The sequence below is a fragment of the Cervus canadensis genome, chromosome 12 (assembly GCF_019320065.1).
Source record: "Cervus canadensis isolate Bull #8, Minnesota chromosome 12, ASM1932006v1, whole genome shotgun sequence".
In the NCBI taxonomy this organism is placed as follows: domain Eukaryota; kingdom Metazoa; phylum Chordata; class Mammalia; order Artiodactyla; family Cervidae; genus Cervus; species Cervus canadensis.
This window is the reverse complement of record NC_057397.1, coordinates 22,434,751-22,451,933: the sequence shown is the minus strand read 5'-3', so window position 1 is coordinate 22,451,933 and position 17,183 is coordinate 22,434,751. Positions and strand designations below refer to the sequence as shown.

At 47.0% G+C, this 17,183-nt stretch overlaps 1 protein-coding gene across 1 annotated transcript; it reads left to right on the top strand.

Annotated features, from left to right (window-relative positions):
* The first annotated feature begins 608 nt into the window (after nucleotides 1-608).
* Nucleotides 609-16,896, top strand: LOC122451358 (epidermal retinol dehydrogenase 2-like). The gene is made up of 7 exons (XM_043484130.1): nucleotides 609-763; nucleotides 4,939-5,285; nucleotides 10,031-10,162; nucleotides 12,291-12,390; nucleotides 14,296-14,440; nucleotides 15,482-15,607; nucleotides 16,592-16,896. The coding sequence occupies exons 2-7, from the start codon at nucleotides 4,953-4,955 to the stop codon at nucleotides 16,683-16,685; spliced, it is 930 nt and encodes a 309-aa protein (XP_043340065.1). The 5' UTR covers nucleotides 609-763; nucleotides 4,939-4,952; the 3' UTR covers nucleotides 16,686-16,896.
* Nucleotides 16,897-17,183: the final 287 nt, after the last annotated feature.

Genomic DNA, 17,183 nt, shown 5'->3' with positions numbered 1-17,183 from the left:
AAATGATGACCTAAGGCTATCCGCTCATTATTATCTCTAATTTCTTCCCGACAGATATAGCATTGCTATGTCTCTGGATATTTGTACTCAGAGAGGATGTTCAATAAACACGGGTCAGTGTTTATTAACTTCTCCGACTTCTCCAGGCCCCCTGCCAGCTCCGCACCCACCTGCTTCCCGCAGTGTGCCATGCCCACATACCAAGGCCCAGGCCAGAATCCGAGCAGCCAAACACAGCCCAGTTCTAGCCTCTGCTCCGCACTGCAGGCCACACGGACAGTACCTGGCTCCCTCCCCTCACGGACCCCGCATCTGCCTCCCCCGTGTTCTCCTCTCCAAGGGTCCCAACCTCTATCTGCGTTTATGAAATGCTTGGGGAACTTTTCAATTGTTGGTGCCAGGGCCCCCTGTCAACCCAGCCATTCTGACTTGATAATCCAAGCTGCAGCCATGGGCATCGCAAATGTTAAACGACCCCGGGGGATGCACTTGCCCGGAATCTAGGTACACGTCGGGTCCACGAGACAGAATTGCAAGTTTCCAAATCTGGCAGCTTGGGAAGAAAAAATTAGCAACGGACACGCCCCTGGGGCGCGCAGAGCCCCGCGGGCGCCCCACCCCCGCGCGGGCGCGGCCGTCCCGCCCTAGGTCTTGGTCTCCCGGCTGCGCTCGCTCGGGATAAACCCGGAACCTCACGGGGCTGAAGCCAGAGGTGCGGTTCCCGCGGCCGACCAGGAGGGCTTCTCTGCGGCAACTGTCCCTGGTGAGTAACCAAAGTCTCCGGGAGGCCGGGGTCGTGCGAGACCAGCCCGCGGCGTTAAGGTTAATGGGGGTGGGGGCGCTGACCGTGCGCGTTTGGGGAGACTCGGCGCTGAGTGCAGGGTTCCCGAGGCGCCCACTGCGTCGGCGATCCACGCTCCCCGGTCCCCAAGAACCGAGTTGCCAGCCTCCCGCCCCTTGCCAGAGCAGGGCGGGATTCCTCCTGGGTGTTCTCCTCTCCTTCCGGGCATTGTGCCCAGGTGCCCCACTCTCCCCTGTTCCGTGCACCCACCTTGGCCTTGGCTTGTCGCTGTCCCTCTCCAGACTCCCACCCACCACACACACACACAATTCACCCCGTGCCCCCTTAGCAGGGCAGCACAGCCCTGGCCTGGGAGGCAGGCCTCATCTGTTTATGCTGCACCAAGTTAGCTCAGCTTTAGGACTAAGTGGGTAAGCCATGGGATGAAGACGCCAAAGAAGTCTTCAGCCTGTTGAAATTTAACACATATGTTCCCTGACTTCCTAAGGAGCAGTCTTTACACTAAGAGAGAGCCAGACGTTTACCTGTGTTCCTCAGTAAAGTTACTATTGGCCTCTTTTTCTGGCATAGCCTGAGTATCTGTAATTCATAGGCTAGCTGGAGCACCAATCACAGTCCTAGCTGGTATTTATTTTGCTGTCACTATGTGCCTGGCACTCTTCTGGCATATAGTAGGTGAGTGTGGATGGGAGCTAAACCTGGCAGCACCCAGATCTAGCCCAACTCCTCTCCTTCCACCCTCACCCTCTGCCTCTTGGAGAGGGCTGTGCTCCTTGGCACAATGGGGACCTTTTTTCCCCCTCCGATCTGCTCAGAAGTTTCACAAAGGGTTTGTTGTTGTTTAGTCGCCAAGTTGTATCCGACTCCAGTTGTGTGCCACCCTACGGACTGAAGCACACCAAGCTCCTCTGTCCGTGGGATTTCCCAGGCAAGAATACTGGAGTGTAAATAAAAAAAATTAAAAAATACTTTATTGCTAAAAAATGTTAACCATCATCCTAGGCTTCAGCAAGCTATAGTCCTTTTGCTGGTAAAGAAAATTGCATTGATGTTGATGGCTGCTGACTGATCAGTGTGATAGCTGCTGAAGTTTGGGGTGGCTGTGGCAATTTCTTAAAATAAGACAACAATGAAGTTTGAGGGGGAAAAAAGAATACTGGAGTGGCTTGTCATTTCCTTCTCCAGAGGATCTTCCCAACCCAGGGATCGAACCTGGGTCTCCTTCGTTGTAACAGATTATTTTCTGGGAAGTCCTTCATAAGGAGCAGTAGAAATCATATTACACTCCTTAATACCAGTGGTGCTAGTGGTAAAGAACCTGCCTGCCAATGCAAGAAACGTAAGAATTGAGGATTCGATCCCTGGGTCAGGAAGATCCCCTGGAGGAGGGCATGGCAACCCACTCCAGTATTCTTGCCTGGAGAATCCCATGGACAAGAGGAGCCTGGCAGGCTGCAGCCCATGGAGTCACACAGAGTGAGACACGATTGGAGCAATTTAGCGTGCAGCATGCATTAACCTCATGTAGCTTCCACACCTTCCATATTTCATACATGTTGGCTTGTACTAATAGAATCCCCCTGTTCAGAGAAGGAAACTGAAACACAAGAGATGCAACAGTTCTTACCAAGGGTGCAGAGAGGTCGGTGGCAGATCCAGGTTTCCAACCCACAATCTATAGACCTTACTACCTGTGCCGGTACCCTGCAGACACCCTAAACCCCCAAATGCGGGGGACCTCAGGAAGCCCAGCTCTAGAGAACCTGGGAAGCATCTGCTGGGTCGGGTTAAGAAGTGGCTTGTCCTAGAGCTTGTGTCATGCCAGCTCGGAGACGAGGGAAAACTGAAGTCTAGAACCCCTGAAACGAATAACTTTCACGTCAACCAGGAGAGTGGTGAGGCTTCCAGCTATCTTCATGGTGCTGGAGACACTGAGGAGAGAGGTGGACCATTGTCCCCCTGGCGAGGACATACATCATGGTGTCCCTAAAAGGAGTTGTGCAAAACCGGCAGGTGTGGGTTTTCTCACAGAAGGAGTGTGCACAATGCTGAGGCTGCCACCTGGGGAGGGTGCCCAAGGTGTGGCATCCCTGTGGGAAGTCTGACCCTCTTCCTTCAGATCTGAAGGAATCCATCCCCTTACAGTGTGTTTAAAATGAGACACTGAAGACCACTGTTCACCCATTAAGCTACCTTCTCTCCAAGTCCTGTGGGCCTGGGAGATTTTATCAGTCATCCAGAAGCAAAGATGACAGAGAGTCTGAGAGCCATTTCATCCAAAGTGTGGTAAAACCAAGTGCTCCACAGCAGGGAGCACTCCTTGTTGCACCAGAACATCCCGTTCCCCCACCCACACCCCCACCAGCATGCCTATTCCTTGGACACGCAGAGCAAACCTACCTCAAGGCTCACACTGTTCCTTCCCTGTGTTGGGCAAGCCGCTCCCAAGCCCTCCCTGGCCCGGTTTATCATTTGCATGTTCAATCAAAGGTCACTTTCCACAGATCTCCCCTGTTGCCTCCTCCATCAACTCCCATCTAAATCAGGTCTCCTGGCTACTCTCTAGAGTGCCCCCCACACACATGTTCCTTTATAACACTGCAGTGAGTACTGATGTATTCATTCCTTCATTAGACTCTTGTCTCCCCAGGGCAGAGATTATGGGAGGCTGCCCACCCACTCAGCCCCAGGGCCCAGCATTGTACCTGCATAGAATCCACGCCTAGGAAATGTGACAATGAGCTCACCTGGCCTGAACAAACTAGACAGGGATCCTGGCTAAGCCACACACATATTCTTTCTGGTTCTTGGTCCCATCTACACATGCATGCATGCTCATTCAGTCGTGTCCGACTCTTTGCAACCTCATGGACTATGACCTGCCAGGCCCCATCTATACAAAGAGCCAAGAAGCAACAATTTAGTTTGCCACTTCCTAAGGGTTTGACCACACTTCAAGCCATCCTTTAATAAATCTATGAGAACTAGTGTGTCCTCAGTCAAGCGTCAAAGTCAGTGTGGAACTGCTTCACTTCACTAATGAAGTCCATCATCTGTCCTCACGTCCAACTCTCAGCTGGCCACCCCATTCAGGGAAACCTCCACCCACAGCATAGTATGCCCCTTCTCTCCTCATCTGGAGGAAATAAGACATTCCCTTCTTTCTCAGGTGCTTGTTTGGAAAGCATCTTATAAGCTCCTTCTCACTAAAGTGTGAGTGACTGATAGGATGGAGCCACTGAGCCCTGTATAAGTTTGCCTTTTATTCATTCGGCAAACCTATCGGGTACCTTCCTGTGGGCAGTGCTGTGAGTCTGAGAAACAAGCTAACATCATAAAACACTAGCTTCGAGCCAGCATTGTGGTCACGCATGCACAAACATTCTCATCCTACTTGCAAAACCACCCTAGACCACAGCACCAGGAAGGGAGGAGACCGAGGCCCAGAGGGGCTGCGTGGCCTGCCGCAGGCTCCACAGCCAGACAGGCGCAGGGCCTAGCTATCTCACCCTCTCCCCAGATGTCGTACAATTGCAGGGCCGAGTAGTAAGGGATGTGGCGTGGGAGCCTCAGAGCCTGGGAAACGTGTATCCTGTGCTGACAGCAAGTTCTAGGGGCCAAGGTTTAGTGTGTCTAATTACTCCTCTTCAGGTACATTAATCCAAGCAGGATTTCACATTTTCCTCTTGAATCTCAGATTTTAAAGAACAACAGTGCAATGAGAAAACAGAAGCCTCAAAGGAGGCAAAAAATAAAACCAGGAGGGAGCAGTTGTGTCATCAACACAATAGGGTCAAGACCTTGAAGGTGAAATCAACCTACAGGACTTATTATGGAGAAAAGCTAGCTATGAGAGAGTGAATTCTGCTTTGGGTTAAATGTAGCCGGGGTTACAGTTTCTGGGTAACGAGCATTTCTGTCACCTAGAACACATAACAGGCATGTGGGGATGTGATGAGCTCGGCACTGTGATGCAAGTTGGTCGAGATGGTCCCTGTGGACCCTGTCCCCCCTTTCTCAGTCCGGAGTCTGCTACACAGGGATGTTTACATCACGATTCTTAGTTTCTTTCACTTCTGCAAGGAAGTATGGGCCCCATGGAATAAGGTCCTTACGGAGTCCCTCTTGCTTTATAGGTGTCAGCCAGAACATGGCACTCAAGCTGAAGTCAGCCAAGAAATTGCTCACTTTCTTAGGAAGATCATTGTTGGCTCTTCTGGAGACTGTAGTTTTTACTATAATCCCAAAGCCACGGAAGAATGTTGCTGGTGAAATCGTACTTATAACAGGTGCTGGAAGTGGACTCGGAAGGCTCCTAGCCCTCAAATTTGCCCAGCTTGGGTCGGTGCTTGTGCTCTGGGATATCAATCAGGAGAGTAATGAGGAGACCTGCAAGATGGCTGGGGAAGCTGGAGCCAGGAGGGTCTGTGCCTATACCTGTGACTGCAGCCGGAAGGAGGAGGTGTATAGAGTGGCCAATCAGGTAAACCTGTGTGCCTGCTCTTCCTATGGGCAGTAAGGACTTTATGTAGTCTCTGACATCCATCAGTTTCTCTATTTGCCTTCCTCTGCTAATTTGCCTCTCTAAAAAATATCAGGGCGTGGGAGTTAGCATTTTTGAGTCTTGCTATGTGCCACACACCATGCTTGGCACCCTCTGAATTATGCTCCTATAAAGTCAGGCCTCTTATTATCTCCACTTCACAAATAAGAAAATGGAGACAGTGCAGGTGAGTTTCTCAGGTGACTTACCTGACAAGTGCAGGTAATAAGTAGCAGAGCTGCAGGTGGGACACGAGTCTCTTGACTCTGAAGAATGCCCTCTAGCCAGCTCATGTGCTGGTTGCCCGGTCCCCCCGTTACCGTGTAAAAGAAAGGCCATAGCACCTTTCATGGAGGCATAACAAAAACTGGTAAACAGGGCTATAAATAACCTGCTGGGAGTCACAGAGCTAGGGGATGACCATGCAAGGAGGTGAACCTGTAACTAGTCTGATTGCAAGTCCACCTGTTTCCCCCACGCCCAACAGTCATTTCCATTCAACCTGCATTTCCCTCACGTGGTCATATGAAAAGCAAATATTTTATTCATCCTAAAGACTCTTAACTGCAGCTGCCCCTTTGGTGACGGTAGAGAAGTATGTATAAAGAACACTTTAAGGAGCCCGGGGCTCCAGTGGATTCGCAGAGCCCGAGGAGGCACATGCCCATGTGGTGGCCACTTCCTCTTCCCTCAGAAGGATTTCTCTGCCTGCTCGTTGCATGAGCACTGCACACAGCACTCTCCTGGACTACTTTTTTGTGGCTCTCAGAGTTCCCTGGTTTCAGGAGAAGGAAGAAAGTAGATGTGCCTGCTGGAAGTTTCCTGCCCAGCGTGTAGGCTCTAACTGGGCTCTGCTTGCAGCTTCTCATCTGACTCCCCAGTGGAGGGGTGTGCAGGTCTCTGGCCAGTGAGTTTCTTTTAAGTTGTGACTTTTGTCTTTACATCTTATACATCCGTGACCACCACCATCACCAATCTCAGGCTGCCTGGCAAGTCTGGGGATCCAGACCAGACAAGCTGGCATGGGCTTGTGTGGGGACCACCTTTCAAAGTGCAGGAGGGTCTGCTGCAGCTACTTTTGCAAACTAAGCTCTTTGCACTTGTAACACAATCTCCTGCCAGGTTGACTTCCCCAGCTATGAGCCACTTCTCTGGCTATGAGCCAGTCTTAAAGCAGTGACTGGTTCACATTTAAAGACACAAGACCTTAAGACATTCATACTATAAACCAGCCATTTCTACCTCTTGTTCTTGACAGAGGAAAGGTAAGCAGGAAATTTTTATCCCATAGAGGAATAATCAAGGTGCAAACTTTTACAGCTGATATGACAGTGTTTTATTTCCACAGACCCCAGTAACTTCGAAATCTTGTGTCCCTAGATCATAGCTTGGGACTAAGTTCAGAAAGTTCATCCTTGCCACCTAGCATCCTGGTTGAGTCATTTATTGTTCAGAATCACACAGCCCCGTTCAGCATGTGATTTTGCCCCGGGAAGAATGCCTTGATTGCTGTTCAGCTTTGCTTTGACTAAATATTTTAGCCACTCTCCATATCAGACTTCAAGTTAGATTGTTTCCAGCACTTCTATCTGAAAATTTCAACATGAAACATGCGGTTTCCTTGGCCTGCATTGCAATCCTCAGTTTCCCCGAGGCTAGGGATCTCATCGGCTAGTGGATACCGAGCACGTCACGTTCCTTGCTGGGGCTCATGCGTTCTGGGAGAAGGCATAAGGAGAGTGGCAGTGTCGGCTCGTCGGTAATCCAGCCTCCCTCTCCAGAGCTGCATCACCCACACAGACAGGTTCACACCCACATCTGCACACCCACACGAGTGTGCACACAACACACAGAGCCAGAGCCAGATGTAAGTGGTGCTGCAGCCAGGGGTTCCCTCTAATTCGGGGGGGACAGGGCCCCTGCTATGTGATACAAATTACAGGAATGAAATTCAAAACACAGAGGCACACCAAGGGACGGCCCCACCGCCTGCCATCAAGCCTGGAAAACCCTGTGCGAAAAAAAAAATCTGACAAAGAGCCTGGGTCACTTGCTGACTGTTTGCTCTAAAGGGAAGGCTCCAGTGGCACTCCCAGGATTTTTATTTCTTAAAGTTATTAAGTATCTAGTCTGGCCAGTGCCGGTGGGACAGCAACAGATGGTGGCCCCTCTGATCCTCCCTTCACAGACCTTACACCTAAACGTTGGTGTTGGGGAGAAGAGAACCAGCCAAGAGATGAAAACAGGATGGACGGGTTCTGAGCTCCTGTGTGTCTGAAACATCCATAAGACGATCATACTCCCTCCGTTCCCTCCCTGCCCCAGCCCCGTTGCTACAAGTGGCAGGGCTTGATTTACATGGCATGGCATCACGCCTGATATATCACCACGTCCATTTAAAGGCCGTGCTGCCAAAGACAGAAATATAGATCAATGGAACAGAATAGAAAGCCCAGAGATAAATCCACGGACCTATGGACACCTTATCTTTGACAAAGGAGGCAAGGACATACAATGGAAAAAAGACAACCTCTTTAACAAGTGGTGCTGGGATAACTGGTCAACCACTTGTAAAAGAATGAAACTAGAACACTTTCTAACACCATACACAAAAATAAACTCAAAATGGATTAAAGATCTAAATGTAAGACCAGAAACTATAAAACTCCTAGAGGAGAACATAGGCAAAACACTCTCCGACATAAATCACAGCAAGATCCTCTATGACCCACCTCCCAGAATATTGGAAATAAAAGCAAAACTAAACAAATGGGACCTAATGAAACTTAAAAGCTTTTGCACTACAAAGGAAACTATAAGTAAGGTGAAAAGACAGCCCTCAGATTGGGAGAAAATAATAGCAAATGAAGAAACAGACAAAGGATTAATCTCAAAAATATACAAGCAACTCCTGCAGCTCAATTCCAGAAAAATAAATGACCCAATCAAAAAATGGGCCAAAGAACTAAACAGACATTTCTCCAAAGAAGACATACAGATGGCTAACAAACACATGAAAAGATGCTCAACATCACTCATTATTAGAGAAATGCAAATCAAAACCACAATGAGGTACCATTACTCGCCAGTCAGGATGGCTGCTATCCAAAAGTCTACAAGCAATAAATGCTGGAGAGGGTGTGGAGAAAAGGGAACCCTCTTACACTGTTGGTGGGAATGCAAACTAGTACAGCCGCTATGGAGAACAGTGTGGAGATTTCTTAAAAAACTGGAAATAGAACTGCCATATGACCCAGCAATCCCACTTCTGGGCATACACACTGAGGAAACCAGATCTGAAAGAGACACGTGCACCCCAATGTTCATCGCAGCACTGTTTATAATAGCCAGGACATGGAAGCAACCTAGATGCCCATCAGCAGATGAATGGATAAGGAAGCTGTGGTACATATACACCATGGAATATTACTCAGCCGTTAAAAAGAATTCATTTGAATCAGTCCTAATGAGATGGATGAAACTGGAGCCCATTATACAGAGTGAAGTAAGCCAGAAAGATAAAGAACATTACAGCATACTAACACATATATATGGAATTTAGAAAGATGGTAACGATAACCCTATATGCAAAATGGAAAAAGAGACACAGAAATACAGAACAGACTTTTGAACTCTGTGGGAGAATGTGAGGGTGGGATGTTTCAAAAGAACAGCATGTATACTATCTATGGTGAAACAGATCACCAGCCCAGGTGGGATGCATGAGACAAGTGCTCGGGCCTGGTGCACTGGGAAGACCCAGAGGAATTGGGTGGAGAGGGAGGTGGGAGAGGGGATCAGGATGGGGAATACGTGTAAATCTATGGCTGATTCATATCAATGTATGACAAAAAAATAAATAAATAAAAATTTTTAAAAAAATTCAAAAAAAATAAATAAATAAAGGCCGTGCTGCTCATACTTCATTTTAGCATAGGACAGTCACTAACCATGTCACTACTGAGTATGAGAATAACTCTCCCTGTAGGAAAGGAGCGTTACATCATAAGAAGAGGGGAAGATGAGTAGAAAGGCATTAGACTTAGATCTCTGATGTGCCATGAACTCTTCCAAGGAAATAGACACGCTTTGTTTTTAGAGTGCCTTGCAGCAGCAACTCAGTCTGAGTTAACAAGGACAGAAGCATCTAAAACCACAGGAAAATAAATCCAGTTCACATAAAAGAATTATGGATGCACCTCATTTCATGGCACTTCACAGATATTGCATTTTTTTCTACCATCTGAAGATTTCTTTTGCAAATTGAACATTTGTGGCAATCCTGCCTTAAGCAACTCTTAATGGCACCCTTCTTTCGACAGCATTTGCTCACTTGGTGTCTCAGCATCACATTGTTTCTCACAATACTTCACACTTTCATTATTATATTTGCTCTGGGTGGTCTGTCATCAGTGATCTTTGTTACTGCAGATCAGTCAAGGCTTAAATGATGGTTAGCATTTCTCATTAAGGCAGCTTGTTTTTTAAACCTAAAGCTATTGCACACTTAATAGATGACAGTATAGTGTAAACATAACTTTTCTATGCACCAGTAACCAAAACATTTGTATAACTCACTATGTTTTGGTGTCAGCTTTACTGCGGGGTGGTCTGGAACTGAACCCGTGTATCTCCAGGGTCTGCCTGTGCTGCCCTGGTGGTGCTGATTTCTGTATTCAATTCAGGTGAAGAAAGAAGTTGGTGATGTTTCCATCCTGATCAACAATGCCGGAATCGTAACAGGCAGAAAGTTCATGGACTGCCCAGATGAGCTTATAGAAAAGTCTCTTGACGTGAATTTCAAAGCACATATATGGGTAAGTATTTTTTCTTCTCATTATAAACGTCATTCCCAGGTGGCGCTAGTGGTGAAGAACTCACCTGCCAATGCAGGAGACATAAGAGATGTGGGTTAGATCCCTGGGTCAGGAAGATCCCTGGAGAAGGAAATAGCAACCCACTCCAGTATTCTTGCCTGGAGAATCCCAAGGACAGAGGAGCCTGGCGGGCTACAGTCCATGGGGCCGCAAAGAGTTGGGCACGACTGAAGCGACTTAGACTTCTTCTTGTTCTCTTACAGTAGTGAAAGTGTTAGTCACTCTGTCTGACTCTTTGCCAGGCTCCTCTGTCCATGGGCTTCTCCAGGCAGGAATACCAGAGTGAGTTGCCATTCTCTTCTCCAGGGGATCTTCCTGACCAGAGATTGAACCCGGGTCTCCTGCATTGCAGGCGGATTCTTTACCATCAGGGTGGACTCTTCCAGCAGTACTGGTCTTAAGTAAAGCACAGACTTCTCAGTTCTAGCTCAAGCTGTCCTCTCCTGATCCAACTTAAGCTCTACCTCCCCACACCTCTGCTCAGGGAATCCTGCAAGGACACAGCTGCCCTGTGTCCTAGTCATGTACAGATGGCCAGCGTCCTGTCTGGTACCATCCCAGGCCCCTCATAAATAAGCCTTCAAACAGCCCAGTGAGATAAGGGCTCATAGAAGTTAAAAGTGACCGCGCTTAGACATGACCAGGTGACCTCATCATTTGCCTAGGCAGGAACTCCCTTGAAGTGAAAGGAGGCATAATTAATAAGCAAACATCCACCAGGTCTGTTTGGGGGCACACTAAGATGCACAGTCAACTTTGTTGTTGCTGTTCATTTGCTAAGTCATGTCTGACTCTGCAACCCCATGAACTGCAACACTCCAGGCTTTTCTGTCCTTCATTATCTCCCAGAGTTTGCTTGAACTCATGTCCATTGACTGAGTGATTCCATCCAACCATCTGATCTTCTCTCACCCCCTTCTCCTCCTGCCTTCAATCTTCCCCGACATCAGGGTCTTTTCCAGTGAGTCAGCTCTTCACAACAGGTCCCCAAAGTATTGAAACTTCAGCTTCAGCATCAGTCCTTCCAATTCATATTCAAGGTTGATGTCCTTTAGGATTGATTGGATGAATCAAGGACAGCACAGATATTCTTTAGGACTCTCAAGAGTCTTCTCCAGCACCAGAGTTCAAAAGCAGCAATTCTTCAGCCCTCAGCCTTCTTTGTGATCCAGCTCTTATGTCCATACATGCCTACAGGAAAATCCATAGCTTTGGCCATGCGGACCTTTGTTAGCAAAGTAATGTCTCTCCCTTTCGCTGTCTAGGTTTGTCATAGCTTTTCTTCCAGGGACAGCGTGCCCACCAGCAGCCTGATAACTACATGCCTTGAACATTAAAAGGCATGGTCCTGACTCGCAAGGAGAGGTGCCCACACTCAAGTTGCATTGTCCTAGCCTTTGCACAGACCAGTCACATCAGCCTCTCCAGCCATGCACACGCCCTCGTTCTGCCCCTCCTGGCTCTTGCTCATGACCACATCTCCCTGACAGGCCAGATGAGTTTAAAAACAAAGTGATATTTTTAAACTGAAACCAACAGCCACATGTCCTGTGAACAAAGTTGAAGAAAAATTTGAAATTCAAATATAAGCCAAGGGAGGAAAAATTTATCATTTTTTATATTTATCATTTTTATATTATAAATTTATCATTTTTATATTATAAAAATAAATTTATCATTTATGGTGATAAATCTAAATAACCATATCTTTGAGTAGTCTTACTGGTTTGTGGACTGTGGATGCCACAATTAAGATTTTCCTGTACTGTTTCAATTGCTGTTTTTGTTGTGTTTTTAAAAGTCAAATGTGAGCAAATGTAAGTTTGAGTAAATTATTTTTAATAATTGAAATTCCAATTGAAATACTGGAATAACCACCAGCAAAATATTGATCCACAGCTTAAACAAGTTCAGATGGTTACTTGCCAGGTATTTAAGTTTGAATGTCCCATTTCCTTCAGGTATTTTTTTGAACTTGAACAACTTTTTTCAATCATGATTGCATAAACAGCTGAAAAAAAATACAATGTGCTATAAAATGTTAAACGTTTTACCTTGATCTTCTTAGACTTATAAAGCCTTTCTACCTGCTATGATTGCTAACGACCATGGACATTTGGTGTGCATTTCAAGTTCAGCTGGATTAATTGGAATAAATGGACTGGCAGGTAAGAGAAATATGGTATTTCACAACCGCAGCTTGAGCAATAGCTCTGAATAATTAGCACTGACTTGGTGCACTAATAATAAATGGTAATAGGTGAAGACATATATTCAGTAAGGTAAGCTGTTGAGAACTTTATCAGCCAGCAAAACTGCCCAGCTGCTATACTTACACGAAGTTGAACTGTGCACTTTAGAATCATTAGGTCTTATGCAATCCCCTGGAATTAATAAAAGACCTAGCTGGGTGGGATAAGGAGGTGGGAGAGAGGCTCAGGAGAGAGCGAGTATACACATACTTACAGCTGATTCATGTTGTTGTATAGGAGAAACTAACACAACATTGTAAAGCAATTATCAAAGAAAGAGACCCTACTTATATATTCCTTACACCAGTGATCAGCATAGTCACCTTCCCCTAAACTCACCTGGCACTGTCATCAGGAGGTTAAGGAGGACCCTTCTGGGAATTCCTTGATGGTCCAGTGAATGAGAATCTGCTTTCCAATGCAGGGGGTGCAGGTTCATCCCTGGTCAGGGAACTAAGATCTCACATGCTGTTTAGTCGCTCAGTCATGTCTGACTCTTTGCGACCCCCTGGACCACAGCACACCAGGCTTCCTTGTCCTCCACAGATTCCCAGAGTTTACCCAAACTCATGGCCGTTGAGTTGATGATGCCATCCAACCATCTCATCCTCTGTCACCCCCTCAATCTTTCCCAGCATCAGGGTCTTTTCCAGTGAGTCAGCTCTTCGCATCATGTGCCCAAAGTATTGGAGTTTCAGCTTCAGCATCAGTCCTTCCAGTGCATATTCAGGGTTGATTTCCTTTAGTATTGACTGGTTTGATCTCCTTGCTGCCCAAGGGACTCTCAAGAGTCTTTTCAGGGCAACTAGGCCCATGCACGCTCTAGAGCCTGTGCTCCACAACTAGAGAAGCCCTCACATACTGCAAGCAGAGAAAGCCTGCACACTACAATGGAGACCCGGCGCGGCCAAAAAAAGAGAGGCCCCTTCTGCTCTATGAATTTTCCATTAAGTGGTCTCCCCTGGCTGGGAACTTGGAGAAAATGTCTTCACCCAGGGAAACTTAACATTAACTTTCTTTTGCTGTTCCATTGGTTGGAGACTGGCAGGAATTTGTTGTCACTTCCATGTCCCTTGCAACCGAGTTGACATTAGCAGTGGGGAGGGGATAAGACATACAACAAGATCTTCGGTGAAGAGGACCCACCGGGGAGCTGGCTCTAGGAAGTCCTGTCCTTCCCCCACCCCCAGGGTGTCCCCTGGAGGCTCATCCATCAGAACCCTAATTGCAACACTCAGGTAGCAGACCAGCAAGCTGGCTGACTGACAGCTGGTTCCAGATTCATAGCACTGGTCTCAGCAAGTACCTCTCAGCTGCCAGATAGGTTTCCAGAACCACTTGTCACCCCAATATTAGCAGTCTGTACACGTCTCCCTGTAGCCTGGGTCTCCCTGCCTCTGTCCTCCTCAGAATCCATCAGGCATTATTATTACCCCTCTCTCTCGTACATCTGAGAAGTCACAGGTCCTTGACATACCACAAGTGTATTTACAGCTCCTGTTAAATCCTTTTGTTAGACACAGCATCTCTCTCTTCAGATGCAGGTCTCTCCTCCCTGGCTCCCTTAGAAACAAGTTTTCCCGGCGTGGGCAGCAACTCCCTGGAATCAGAACCTCTGGGGCTGCTACTTGGAATGCAGGTTCCCTCCCCCTGGGCTGTACCCACTCATCCCAGTCATCTTCCAGGCAGAGCAGACCAAAATCAAGCAAAACAAGAACTCTGAAATGGTTTGTCTCTGCCAGTATTCATGTTACAAGGAAATCTCCCTATAATGCCATTTTAAAACTTTACACTATATAATAGTATCATTTGTCTTTTCAGATTACTGTGCAAGTAAATTTGCAGCCAATGGATTTGCTGAATCAATATTTTTAGAAACATTTGCCAAGGGACAGAAGGGGATCAAAACGACTATCGTGTGTCCATTTTTTATAAAAACCGGAATGTTTGAAGGATGTACTACTGGGTAAGCATGTCATTTGATTTCAAAGGAACTGTATTTTGAAAAATGATTGACCATCGATTTTATTTTGTTCTGGCTAATGTTGTTTGAAAAGACTTTTCCAGCATTCAGCCTACTTTATAAACGGTTTTAGAATTTATTTCCTTAGATGTGTTAGTGATTAAGACACTGGGTTTAATAATGACAGTTTAAGGCTTAAAGAAGGAAATGGCAACCCACTCCAGTATTCTCGCCGGGGAAATCTCATGGACAGAACAGCCTGGTGGGCTGCAGTCCATGGGGTCGAAAAGAGTCGGACACAGCCAAGCATGAACACAGCACACAAATATCAAGGCTATATCCACGTCTTCAAGGCCACCCTGTGGCCGCGACCTGCTCCCCCATCTCCTTGGCGCTCCTGTCACACACCCCCTTTCTGCCACCAACTCTACCCTGCTCTCACCCCTGATTCCACAGAAGGACGAGAAGTTGATGAAGAGGTCTAAATACCCAGTCTGCACTTGTCAGATGACAGGCAGTTACTTTTCAAAGATGCGCTTTGCAACATTTAGGCCATTTGATTAATGTGGTTTCACACATGTGCCTATTATAACATCATTGTGTTAATTAGAATCCCTGTTTTCCACTTCAAATTCTAGTTATGTTATTACTCACCATATTGATAATAAGAGAGCAAGTATAGAAAAATATCAAATCTGGAAGGAAAAGAAAGCAATAAATGATGATGTCTTGTGTGTGCATGCTTGCTAAGTCACTTCAGCTGTGTCCGACTCTTGTGACGCTATAGACCGTAGCCTGCCAGGCTCCTCTGTCCATGGGATTCTCTAGGCAAGAATACTGGAGTGGGTTGTGATTTCCTCCTCCAGGGGAATCTTCCCAACCCAGGATGGAACCCACGTCTCATGTTTCCTGCATTGGCAGGCAGGTTCAATACCACTAGCTCCACCTGGGAAGCTTACAACTGTTTTATTGTAATTTTTAAGAATTGTTTTCTCTAATTTCTTATTTGTTTTCTTTAAACCCCCCCCTTCCCCCCACCACCAGCTGTCCTTCTCTCTTACCAATTCTGGAGCCAGAATATGCAGTCAGGAAGATAGTAGATGCTATCCTGCAAGAAAACCTGTACCTGTATATGCCCAAGTTTATATACTTCATCGTGTTTTTAAAAAGGTAATGTTTCTGCTCCTATTAATTCTCAATGTGCCAGTCCAGTCAACAGCTTACTCCAGAGCCAACAAAGAGCAGCCATTTAAAAGATAACTGCGGGAGGGGGGGATAACTGTTACTTATTTATTTTATTTTTGCCTGTGCTGGGTCTTCATTGCTGTGTGGGCGTTTCTCTAGTTGCAGTGAGTGGGGACCACTGTGTAGTTGTGGTGAGCAGGCTCCCCACTGCAGCGACTTTTCCTGTTGTGGGGCAAGGGCTCTAGGGTGCATCCTGATGTAAGTGTCAGGATGGCCGCATGGAGAAGATAATGTTTGATCAGAGACCTGAAACTGGGAAGGGCAGGGACCCCCTGGATATCTCGGGCTGCCCCCAGAGGGACCATGAGCCCAGGGCCCTTTTCTTGTCCCCACTCCTAGGACAAGTCTTCAGTTGGCTGACTGTGCCCTTTCTCGTCCTGCGGTGTGAACGTCATGATGGACAGGGTCAGAGTGTCAGGAGGGGCAAGGGGGATGGAGAAGATGGACAGTCTTAGTTGGGTCTTGCCAAAGCTCTGAGGAGCTATTGCATGGACTTCTCTCAGTTGTCCAGGAAAGAAAGGTCAATGACTTCTTTGGACAGTGGGAGGAACTGATTGTTCCTCAATCACAGCCCAGTAGCACTTTGAGCAACAGAGCGAGGTTGCAAGGCAGGATCAAGACTCCTCAAGGCTGCACGCTTCCTGTCCATCATTACAGAATGTAGTCAGGCCTTGAGACTGACACGGAAGTGAGTGAATAAGGTAAATAAAGCAAAGAGAGACACAGAGACCCTGGGCCAGTGTCATCCCACGTGGTGGATGAGCCCTGAGTGACCCACGACAGGGACGTTCAGGTGGGCATGGGTGACTCACGTCTTCTGCAGCAAGTCAACGGCCCTGCTTTTCAGTGGAGCTCGTAAAGATGTTCCATGAATGATAACCAAGATGTTCCCTCTTGTGTTCTCTTTAGCTTCTTGCCCCTCAAGCTGGGGCTGCTTTTGGGTGAGTACCTGGGGGCCTTTAATGTAATGGATGGCTTCACTGGCTCCAGGAAGAAAAACTGAAGACTGCTTCTGTGGCTGACATACCCACAGTTACACAACATCTGTTTCAATGAAGAAGTGTCTTTGTTGACAGAATGTACATGGAGACCATAAGCACAGTTCTTTGTCTGCTATTTGCAACCAGTGCCTCTGAAAATAATGTCGCTCTCTGCTTTTCTGTTAAGTTTTTTAAATTTAAAAAAAAAAGTCCATTTTTGTTGTTTGCTTGCAACTGCTGTGGAAGTGATTGTTGTTATTGTTATTGTTTTAGTTACTATATCACATCCGACCTTTTGTGACCCCATGTGTGGACGTGAGATAATCCTCTCTCTCTTATGAATTGCCCATCATTTTGGTCGGGTGTCTGGCTGAACTTGCACTGGACAGGGGAAGTGAGGGCTGAGAAGAAGCCTGAGTGCCTGCGGAGGTGGGGTGTCCTGAGGACACAGAGCTCTGGGTTCCCCATCACCTTGTTCTCAGACTTGGCCTTGTTGAAACTGTGCCGTCTGGCACAGAAAG